Source organism: Lipotes vexillifer, unplaced genomic scaffold (genome assembly GCF_000442215.2).
Source record: "Lipotes vexillifer unplaced genomic scaffold, Lipotes_vexillifer_v1.1 scaffold236, whole genome shotgun sequence".
Lineage (NCBI taxonomy): Eukaryota > Metazoa > Chordata > Mammalia > Artiodactyla > Lipotidae > Lipotes > Lipotes vexillifer.
The window spans coordinates 2,301,521-2,312,223 of record NW_006773295.1 but is presented as its reverse complement, the minus strand read 5'-3'; the positions used below and the strand labels follow the sequence as shown (position 1 = coordinate 2,312,223).

The window sequence follows — 10,703 nt, the reverse complement described above, 5'->3', positions numbered from 1 at the left end:
CTCTCCCGCATCGGCTCTGTCAGCATCGGCGACGTGCTGCAGGTCCACCGGCGGGTGCTGGGGTACGTGGATCCCGTGGAAGCTGGCCGCTTTCGCATGACCCAGGTCCTGGTGGGCCACCACGTCCCGCCGCACCCTCAGGAGGTGGAGAAGCAGATGCAGGAGTTCATACAGTGGCTCAACTCGGAGGACGCCATGAACCTGCACCCGGTGGAGTTTGCGGCCCTGGCCCACTATAAACTCGTCTACATCCACCCCTTCATCGACGGCAACGGCAGGACCTCACGCCTGCTCATGAACCTCATACTCATGCAGGCGGGCTACCCGCCCATCACCATCCGCAAGGAGCAGAGGTCCGAGTACTACCACGTGCTGGAGGTGGCCAACGAAGGCGACGTGAGGCCGTTCATCCGCTTCATTGCCAAGTGCACGGAGACCACCCTGGACACCCTGCTCTTTGCCACCACAGAGTACCCTGTGGCACTGCCAGAGGCCAGACCCAACTGCTCTAGGTTCAAGGAGACGCTGCCTGTGAAGCCCTAACGCTCTAAATCCTCCCTTGGTGGCAAAGGGGGGGATAAATCCAAGAAACTCAGCAATTCTAGAAACTTAGTCATCTCCCGGAGCAAAAGGAGATGGGTAAGAAACTTATTCTTTACCTCCAAATGCTTCTTTAAAGAAGAAAACTAAGTTATTTAAGCCTTGTCCCTAAGATAACTTATGATTGAGCCCAGTTATTTATTTTCCTCTGAGCTGGTAAATGTGTGCTGTCAGCTGTCTGTGCTGGTGGCCCCAATCCTTGGGGTGGCCCCAGCAGGCTTTGGGGACATCAGTGCTCCTTGTGTGACCAGAACACGGGTTCTGGAGCAGAATCTGCACTGAGGTGGGGGAGCTGTGGGATGAGGTCCGGAGGAGTAACCCCTTGCAGCCCTTTCTGGAACCGGCCGCGAGGGTCGCTGACTACCTGAGAGAAGTCCGCACGGCTGAGGAGAACCCGGTCGCAGTTGTGAGAAGTGACTGAAAGCTTCCTTTTGTACAGGTGTTGGCTCCCCTACCAAGAGGTTAGTGTTGTGACTAATCCTTACCGGTAGCGCAAATTTCTGAGATATGAAATGAACGTTTACAACATATCTAGTTACGATAACTCACTTATTTCAAGGAAGGTTCTTTGAGCCATAGTTTGCAAACTCCGGTACCAGAGGCTGTTATTTTGCCACATCGACTGTTTTCTCTAATTAAGAACAGGGGCGTGGCTATCCTGGGTTCTTTGTATTGGTTTCTCACATTTGCAGCAATTCAGACCAGATGTGCATTAGGACACATCTGAAGACAGACGCCTAGTCAGTACCCAACAAGCATTTGTGAGGAGTCAGAGCGCCAGTTCACAGGAGCCGAGAAACACTTTTGACCACAGCCAGGATGCGTCCCTTTAATCCACTCACCTGCCCCACAGCCACTGTCCCCTCAGGGAAGCAGAGCAGATTGCCTTGGCGTGGCCTTACGTTCCTAGCAACTTGAAATGTTACATGTAACTAAAGCCAAGTTTCCAAGTTGGCTGCTGCTGTTTAGTCTGAATGGAGCACGGAGTAATTTTCTGAAAGATTAGTTAAGTGAAAAGATGCATGAAATGGCCCCAAGTGACAGTTATTCAAACCTTGATAGAAACTATTTTTGTATTTGTATGCTGCCATAAGGTATTTCTTAAACCTTAACTCTTCTAATCGTCTTGCTCTTTGTAAGCACACCAAGGAAGCCTGACAGAAGTGCTTGCTTTGTACAGAGGGAGAAATTTGCACTTTAGCTATGTGAAGGGTATTATTTTAACAAATTACTAATAAAGTATTTTGTTACATAAATGCCTGAGACTTTGCTACCTACCTTATTCAAGAGATGTTCCCATCAATCCTAAGGCGGAAGGAGGGATTCTTTCAGAACTTTAGCCCTATTCTTTATATTGTTCTGGGAGAAAACTGAACAAGACACCGAGACAGAACTGGTTGGTTATGTTGACAGGGATGTATCGCTGATCTTGCACTAAAACAGGAGTAGCTGAAATGGTTTTTCATGTATCTATTTACCATCAGTTCCCCCCCCCAGCCCCCCACCCCCCGGCCAGGACTACATAAACCCACTCCTACGTTCCTGAAGATCTATTTCTAGAACAGTCAACACCCTGCACCTAAATCGGGTCCTGCTCGAGTCTGAAAGGTCCACCTCTGTAAAAGCCCCTGTGGACATCTGAGAGGGTGAAGTGAGGTCAGAGGATTGGCAACAGCAAGAGAACAAAACAGTTTACCACCACGTGACCTGGACTGCTAAGGAAAGGTCCACGGCCCCTTGGTCCCCGACTGACCCACATCCTCTCACCCACAGAACGGGCCTCTCTGCAGGGAAGTGGATGGCCGGCCATCCCAGAGAACACAGGTTCTTCGGACTGCTCCACAGCCACTGCTTGAATTCAAAAACACCTAACAAACGTTCTGTGCAGAAGATAAAGATGAGGTACAGAGAACCTATCAAATAAAAAACTTATTTACAAAACAACATGAAATTGGAGATTTGCCTGGATGCTTGATAACATTAAGGTATTACTGCTAATGTTTCTAGAAATGATAAAACCACGGCCTTTAAGTCCGTAGAGATACGTGCTACAGTATTATTAGGTGAGCGCTAATGGTGTCTGGGATATCCCTCCAGAACACAGGGGATACAAGAGGGGCAGGAGGTGGAGATGAAGACGGGCTACGAGCTGGGCAATGCTGAAGCTTGATGACAGGCACATGGGGGCTTAGTTTACTGGTTTGTCTACTTATCTGTTTCAAATTGTCCGTTAAAAATGTTAAGTTAGAAAATATAGGAAAGCCTGAATGATGCATAAAACCTTTAGAAACAGATAAATGAGCTGATTTTCATGACATAGGAAAGAATTCCGATTTTTTTCCCCAGAGTGCCTTTTATGAAGTCAGTTTCCCCTACTTGAACTGCCAGTGTCACTTTCAAAGCAATAAATACTGGATAAAAGATGTGGGTAAAAAAGCTTGAAAGCTGTTAAGCGCAAACTGCTGTAAACTGAAGTTTAAAACTGAAGATATCACAGCAGAAATGGTTTAAATCAAAGTGCCAAGCGGATTTGACTTACAAAAGTTCTATTTACACACCCATTAGGTAAACCAAGGTACACCCATTTCAAAATATATATTTGAATGCACATCTGAGTACCTCTTGACAAGAAGTTTTTAAGAGAACTTCAGTTTAATAAACAAAGCTAAATGGGGAGAATTTAAGTTTGCACTTGACAATGCTATTTAAACAAAACCAAAGGGCTGAAACTCAGTATTTAGACAAAGAACACAGTTCACTAGTCACTAGGCAAAGAAAAACGTCCATAGCAGATGGCGCACAGAATTCCTATACAAATGTCACAAGTATTTTGCTTTTAGGAAACAAAACAGTGGGTTGACGTGTCATTTACAAATACGTAATATAAAAACGCACAGCCCCCAGCGAACAAAAGCCCATCAGATGTTTTTTATGTGATGCCCCTTGCCCCCACCCCTTTACTAAAATAGGCCATTCTGGTGAATTACTAACATCTGCCATTTTGTCTTTTAAAAATTAAAAGAGTGACGGGCACATGTGCTGTGCAGGGTGTAAGAGAAGTGTCTTATAAAAAGGGGACCAGAGGTGGCCAAAAATATTTGGACAAGGGGGTCTCAAGACGGTGTGTTCGCGTTTCACTTCTGTTTCTCACTCTTTAAGACACATCTTAGGAAACTGCACCCTGCACCCAGCCTGTGGAGTGACCGTTTTCGTCCTCTCGCCCTCAATATGAGGGAGCACTTAAAGCCTCTTTTTTCCTTGGACACCCTTTTCCCGTCCTACCTAAACCAGAGCAAGCGTGTGGTCACGGGCGCTGCACTGGGTCCTGCACAGCCAGGGCGCAGCTGGGCACCGGGCGTCTTCCCGGCCAGCATCAAGTAAGGCATTTCCCTTCTCACACAGTCCCACTCACTTTCTCAGAAGCAACTTGGCAAAGTCGGCATTGGACATCTTGGGTACCTCGGTGGCCGCCGGCGGTGGGGCAGGGCCGTTCTCAGCCTGGGCTGCGGTGGCGCTTGGGCGGTGCAGGGCGCGGGGCAGCAAAGAGAGCTGGGTCCTCCCCTTCCCCCGCCTGGAAGAGCAAACAATGCATGGACCTTCTGAGGCGACAACTGATGAAAATAAGCCAGAACAGTCTTAGATCACCCCAAGGTAAAAGGTGAAAAAAAAACAAGAAGGGTAATAAGACGAGCCCTGTTCTCCCTGACTTCGGCTATTAGGTAAAAATCACTTTAACCAACTTTGCCTTTTCCACAATTTTGGCCAGGGCCACATCTGTGTAATAGCGTCGCACATAGGGTGGATAAAAATGGCTGTAAACTTGCAGACCTCACCAAATAACCTCGCACCCTGCTGCCTCATCCCTGTCGGGTGAGAACAGAGCTTCTATCTGGATTACAGGTGGAGATATAGATTAGCACGGCAAGCATGTGGCTGTCAGGTTTGGAACCTACACATATGGATTCACCTGCCAAAGGGGACTTTAACATAATCACTGTCTTAATAAAAATAATAAATCACCAGTGTAAACCAGCGAACGTGACAGAGGGTCCCACTTCCAGACTGGCCCTCAGCGTGCACTTGCTGCAGACACCCTGCCCTGGGAACGAGCGTGAGCGCCCCAGGGATGCCAGGCCCTGACCTTCTGTCTGAACTCACTGCGCTGAGGGGAAACTCGGTCACTGTGGTGCAGGCCAGGACGAAGTCTGCACCAACAAGCACACAACACTTACGCTCCGTAGATCTGCCGCGGCACCATGGCGCCCCCCGGGGCTTTCCTTGCCTCTGGCTTCTCCGGAGCCTTCCTCTGAGGCGGGTTGCTGATAGCCACTTTGATGACGTTCTCTTTGATAGTCATGCCATCCATCTTCAGGACGGCCTGAGATGCCTGGGATTCGTTTTCGTACTCCACGTAGGCCAGGCCCTGAAAGTTTGCAAAAGCCTGGCCAGGTGAGTGTTGCAGGGCACTACCTCCTCCCTGAGGTCCACTGGCCAGTTCAGGGCGGGCCCCCGACCCTTGGGTCCCTCCCCCCCGCCCCGGCCCCGACAACCGCCATCCTTTGTCTACAGGTCTCACAGCCCTAGTCTCCCTCCCTATTTCTGCAACTGACTAACTTCAGATAACTTTTTAAGTTCAGTGCATCTTGTGCTTGCTCCAGCCAAAAAAAGAAAGGAAGGAGAGAAATAGACCAGCATAAATCTAGCAAATGGATGAGGTGTCCTGGACACAGGTGAGCCCCGATGTCCCTATGCCTGGGGACGCCCTTATTCACATTCTTCAACTCTCGATTAACCTGGATAAACGGGACGGGGGTTGAGAGGTCAACCAAACTCTTCTTAAACCACTACTCAAAACGTGGTCAAGGATTTCACAAGAGATTGAGGGGACCGGAGAAGGGGAGGACGTGGTAAGGGGGAAGCCAGTGCAGGGACCTGGGGAGATGGCCAGAGACCTAGTGAAAAGAGGGGTCCGGGCAGGAGGGAGGAGACTGCAAAGGGGGGCACCTCACCCCAAGGCCCCACAGCCTGGGAGCTGCACTGGAGCCCCTGCTAATTCGTGGTAGTCTTTCTTCAAACACCCTATTCTTTTTAGTACAATGAGCCACATACAGGTTCATCTGACTCCAAATGGAAAAAGAACCTGGCGCACCTATCCTTCTGTTAACTTCTCATCTGCTTCCCAGTAGACAGATCAGAACCCACTCTAGAACCAAGTAAGCTCTGAACAGAGGCTCGCCCAGACTCCGGGAGGCGACTGCCGTCTGCTCAGACGCTGACCTTGGGTTTGCCGGCCCGGTTGGTGACCAGCCGGATGTCCTTGACAGTGCCGTGGGCCTTGCAGATCTCTTCTAGTTCCTCTTTCGTGCAAGAGAATGGCAGGCCCGAGACGAACAGCTTGTGTTTCTCCAGGGCAGTGCTGTACCTGAACACCTACAGGGAGGAGTGGGGAGAGGAAATCATGACCCGAGGCCCAACCCAGCTCCCCACGACATGGGGTCAGGCCTCGTCCACAGGCCTGGCCCAGCCAGAGCCCAGAGCTGGCTCCGGGTGCTGGGAACTGTTAACTCGCCCTGGGCAAGTCAATCAACTTCTCGAAGCTTCCACTTCCTCCTCTGTAAAATGGCAAGTGAAGCCACTTTCCCCAGAGCCTGGGTGACGACCCAATGAGGTAACATACAGAACACCTGGCACAGTCCCGTCACTCCTAACCATCCAACGGCAAGCAGCCATCACACAGTTCCTAACTGTACCGTCCTCTGTCAAGTAATGCCGGTTCGAAGTGACCCAGCCCCGAGTTGAGACCTCAGTGAACCAGAACAGAACTGAGCCGGTTAACGCCAAAGTTTCGTTCTTAACCAATGTTCCACGTGTATTCTAAATATGAGTTGCTGCAGGAAGAGCGCTTACCCCATCCTACGGCACCCCTACATAAAGGCGTGCTCTATTCCACAACCCTACGTAAAGGCGTGCTCTATTCCACAACCCTACCAAGGCATGCTTTATTCCACAAACCTACCTTGAAGTCTGGGTTTTTGCTCTTGTCCACACAGGGGGAGACAAACATTGGCCGCCCCTCAACGGTCTGCCGATCCAGCTCCAGGGCCCGCAGGGCCACCGCCTCCTCTTTAAACTCGACGTAGCAGTAGCCCCGGAAGTCGCCGCGGTTGCTGAAGATGGGGCGGACCTCGACCACATCCCCACAGGCCTCGAAGAGCGGCCGGAGCGTGGCGGCAGGCTCCCGCAGGCCATAAGGCAGGTTGCTGACGAAGACAGTGACGCCGTCCTTGCTGCTGTCGTGCAGCACCTTGGGCACATCCCTCCTTCGGGCGGCCGCCCGCTGCTCCTTCTGCTCAGAGGGAGGCTCTGCGGCCGCAGGGGCACTGCTCCCAGAGAGGCCCGGGTCGGCTTCTGGGCCCGGCTCAGCTTCCCCAGCGGGAGGAACGCTGTTCTCCACCCTCCTGCGCTTGGAAGGCTGCTCTACAGTAGGTCGGGAGAAAAGCAGTGACTACTAGTTAACTGCCCCTTCCTGTCGGTGAGCTGTGCAAGTGGAGCAGCTGGCAGGGAAAGGGCTCTTCCCCCTATACGCCCCGCCCCCCACCGCCCTCTGCCAGGTCTCTCTTGACCCGCCCGAGACTCATCCCATTCCCTTCCGGGCGCCAGTTACATTCGTGTGAGGGGACGAACTCAGGTGCAAGTGATAACCTAAGTCCTCATCGGCCACGCTTAATCATGAGAGGTCAGTGGGTCTCCAAGTTGGGCTGGCAAATCCCAAGGACCCCCATCCTAGACAGCCCAGGGCAGAGAGGGGAGGATAGAGCCTGGGGACCGCGTGTAAACAAGCACCTCCGGTGACACTGAAGTATGTGCTCCCCGGGCCACCCCTGGAAGCAGTACCAAGTGGTGCTACGGTTCCTACCCACCTTCACGATTGTCTTGTGTCCTTCAACAGAACTTAACATTATACTCCAACCCACTCTTCCCACTGCCTCCAGGGGGACAATACTGAAACCCAACTGGTGAGGGCCCCCAGCTTCCAGACCTTCCCATCAGTTTCCCAATGCCTTCCCGATGGAGCCTGACCGTGGCACGCTGCATACCAGGGCACCCTGACTGGACCTGCTGGCCTGCCTGCTGCCCCAGCCTCATCCACCCCAGCACCCAGCCCTCTGCCATGCATCAGGGCCCAAAGCCAGACACTTGCTGCTCAGAGAAAATGCCAGGCTGTTTTGTGCCCTGTGCTTTGATGACCCTGGCTGGCTGGCCCCTTCCCTTCTTTCTCACACTCCTCCTCCAGATGCCAAGGTGCAGTGTCACTTCCCCAAAAAGTCTTTCCTGCAGGCCCCCTAGTGCTTTCCCGGGCCTCCACCATGATTCACACCTACATCTCCCCAAGTCCCTATTACACGTCACTGCGGTCACAGGTCCCGTTTGCCTTCCCCTGCTAAACCAGAAGCCCTAAAGCGCAGTGAGCTACCCACGGTCATTTCTGAAGGCCCCAAAAAGACTCGGGGAGAAATTCTTGGTCAGCTGAACAATGACTCCATTACTATTTCCCTCTGGTTGACAACTCTGAACTAGAAAAATGTTTAGTGTCCTTTAGGGTCTAGAGCCAATTCTTTACCTTGACTGATTTTGCTGAAACAAATCTGACCCACACCTGCCCACGCCTGAAATGGCAGGGGTGACAGAAACACTGGCTGGAAAATTCTACCTGTCAAAACCATCAGGTGGGGACAAGTAAGGCTGGTGTCACTGCAGGGCCCGGCTGCGGCGGCGGTGCGGGTCGCCGCGGCCTGAGGATAAGGCAGCGTCCATGCTCGGGGAGTGACGGGACAGGGTGGGGTGTGGGAGCCCATGGAGGGAGAGGAGGCCCCACTCAGGAAGGGGACGGCGGTGTCAGCAACAGGGTGGGGAGCGAAGCCCAGGGAGTATGGGCAGGGGTGTGTCTACACGGGGTGGCACCTGGCACAGGGCCTTGGAGTCAAGCCGGCACCCACGTAGAGGGCAGGCAGGGACAGGGAGGGTGGTGGGCACCTCGCAAGCAACTTATTCTCAAATGCAAAAAGGTTCTCCGTGCTGCTCTGCACCCTGTCCGGAGCTCCGGGACGTCCCAGGTGATGTCCGACCAGGCCTCACCTTCCTCATCGTCGCCCCACTCCTCCTCCTCATCCTCGCCAGCTCTGCTCTTGTCCAAGCCTCTGGCCGTCTTCTTCTTTTTCAACGCCTTCTTCTCTGCCCGGGCCCTCTTCCGCTGTTCAGCCTTTTCTTCCTCTTGCTGGGCGAGGGCTGCTTCCTTCTCTGCAGCCTGGAAAATCGGGATATGATGCATCACTGTATGTGGCGATTACATGGAGTCTACTGACTCGTGATGGAAGAGAGGGAGGATGGCCACCACCTGGGAGAAGGGAGGCGACCAGGAAGCGGACGAGGAGGAGGGCTGCTCCCAACCTCCCCAGCTGAGCCCCAGCCTCTTCAGGCTTCTTGGGAGCCGCATCTCAAGTCTACGGTATGTCTCACAAGAGCCCCATGAATGACTCACCAAAAGAAAGAAAAAAAATCTATGGAACTGAGGCCCTGATTTATTTGGGGGTGTTCATGCTCCAACCGCTGGGCTAAGTATGTCAGGCTCCTCTTTTAGCTGCTTCGTCTATTCCAATAACCTTTAGGGCCAAAATTCCTGTTTTGGATTTGTATCTATCGTTGGGACTAAAGTTTTAAGCCGATCTAAAAAGATGACAGGCTTAAATGTTGATTCAAACATTTCACAGTTAATACTCTTGAGTAAAAGACATTTCTCAGGACGACCCCAAAGGTTCTGACAAGGAACATTCATACCAAACAGTCAAAATAGTTTTCAGAGGTTCAAAGACTTGAAATAAAGAGCATCGTTACCTTAATTCTCTGCTCATTAACGCGAGCCAGTCGAGTTTCGGTTTTCTGAACGGCTATATCCCAATCTTCTAAAGTACCTTGAGAGGAAGAGAAGCAAACTTTCACTTCTTCAGATTTTGAAGGATATAATAATAATATAAAATTTTCTTACTGTCCCGCACCTCCAGAAGAAAGCTCTTCATCAAACAGTAACAACTGGAGAATCGGCTCCCCATTTTAAGATTTCATTTGTATAGGTTTCAAGTTTCAGAATTCAAATAGTCCTTCCAGGTGTGTTTAGAACATCCGTTCTCTTTTAGAAAAGAGACTTGAAAACCAGAATAGGTTCTATTATGGGCTCTCTGTGGCAAAGATTATGAAAACATTCTAATGCAAAAGGTACAAGACATTTGTACTAAGACCGAAAGATTTTAAGAGCTCCTCAAATGAGAAATGCTGGGGTGTTTTTCTTACTGTTGTTGCTGTTTGGGTGTCTATCTCCAGTTCTGAGGGGTTCATACCCCGAAGTCCAGACTAACGCCCATGGAAACTGAACACTGAGGCTCTGAAATTCACGAGAGAGGCACACGTGACCAGGGAGCGCATTTCGCCGTGTGCCTCTCGGCGCTGTGCTGGAGCACAGTCTCTCCTGATTCCCAGGGACCCCCTTGGCAACGCCTGCAGGTGATTCTGGTGGTCAGGACTGGGGGCAGGAAAAGCGCTACTGGGTACCTATTGGGTAGAGGGAGGCCAAGGATGCCGCACACAACAGCCCCCACCAAAGAGAGCCTCGAGAGGCCTGCACTAGAGCATCGTCACGGGCCCCCTGGCACGTGGAGTCTGAGGAGGGCTACAGGACTCCCCCCTCTCACTGGCGAGCACCACGTGACAGTCGCATCAGAGAGGCCCCTTGAGGGGCTGAAGCCGTAAACACAGTCTGTCCTTAAGCCTACAGACCTGAGACCAAATGGCAAAAGGGACAGATCCCAAGCCAGAGGCAGCACACCGAGGTCCCCACCTTCTGTCCTCTCCATGGTGAGCAACACCTCACAGACGTGTTCTGGGTAGTCGCTGGTGCACTGGACGGCCCGGTGCAGAGCCTTCCTGCAGTGCTGAGTGTCACCGTGGGCCCTAAGGCGGAAAACACACAGTTGGGGCCACCAGCACACAAAGCAGAAGGCGCAGAGGGAGGGCTGTCTTCACACAGCTAACATCATGGCATCAAAGCCCAC

The 10,703-nt window shown here is 51.9% G+C and overlaps 2 protein-coding genes across 4 annotated transcripts in view; one reads left to right on the top strand and one right to left on the bottom strand.

The window, feature by feature from the left end:
• Positions 1–543, top strand: part of FICD (FIC domain protein adenylyltransferase) — a 2,324-nt gene extending 1,781 nt beyond the window's left edge. Inside the window, exon 3 of the mRNA XM_007448243.1 lies at positions 1–543. This exon is cut by the window's left edge and continues 7 nt beyond it. Coding sequence (XP_007448305.1) covers positions 1–543 — 543 coding nt within the window.
• A 2,691-nt stretch (positions 544–3,234) lies between these two features.
• Positions 3,235–10,703, bottom strand: part of SART3 (spliceosome associated factor 3, U4/U6 recycling protein) — a 33,208-nt gene continuing 25,739 nt past the window's right edge. Inside the window, exons 13-19 of one of the 3 annotated variants that reach the window (XM_007448241.1) lie at positions 10,490–10,602; positions 9,493–9,569; positions 8,737–8,905; positions 6,617–7,077; positions 5,878–6,030; positions 4,833–5,023; positions 3,235–4,171 (exon numbers count right to left, since the gene is read on the bottom strand). In XM_007448241.1, the coding sequence (XP_007448303.1) occupies positions 4,009–4,171; positions 4,833–5,023; positions 5,878–6,030; positions 6,617–7,077; positions 8,737–8,905; positions 9,493–9,569; positions 10,490–10,602 (1,327 nt within the window). In that variant the 3' untranslated portion in view covers positions 3,235–4,008. The remainder of the gene's footprint in view (positions 4,172–4,832; positions 5,024–5,877; positions 6,031–6,616; positions 7,078–8,736; positions 8,906–9,492; positions 9,570–10,489; positions 10,603–10,703) is intronic. The other 2 variants (XM_007448242.1, XM_007448240.1) reach the window with 2 other exon arrangements.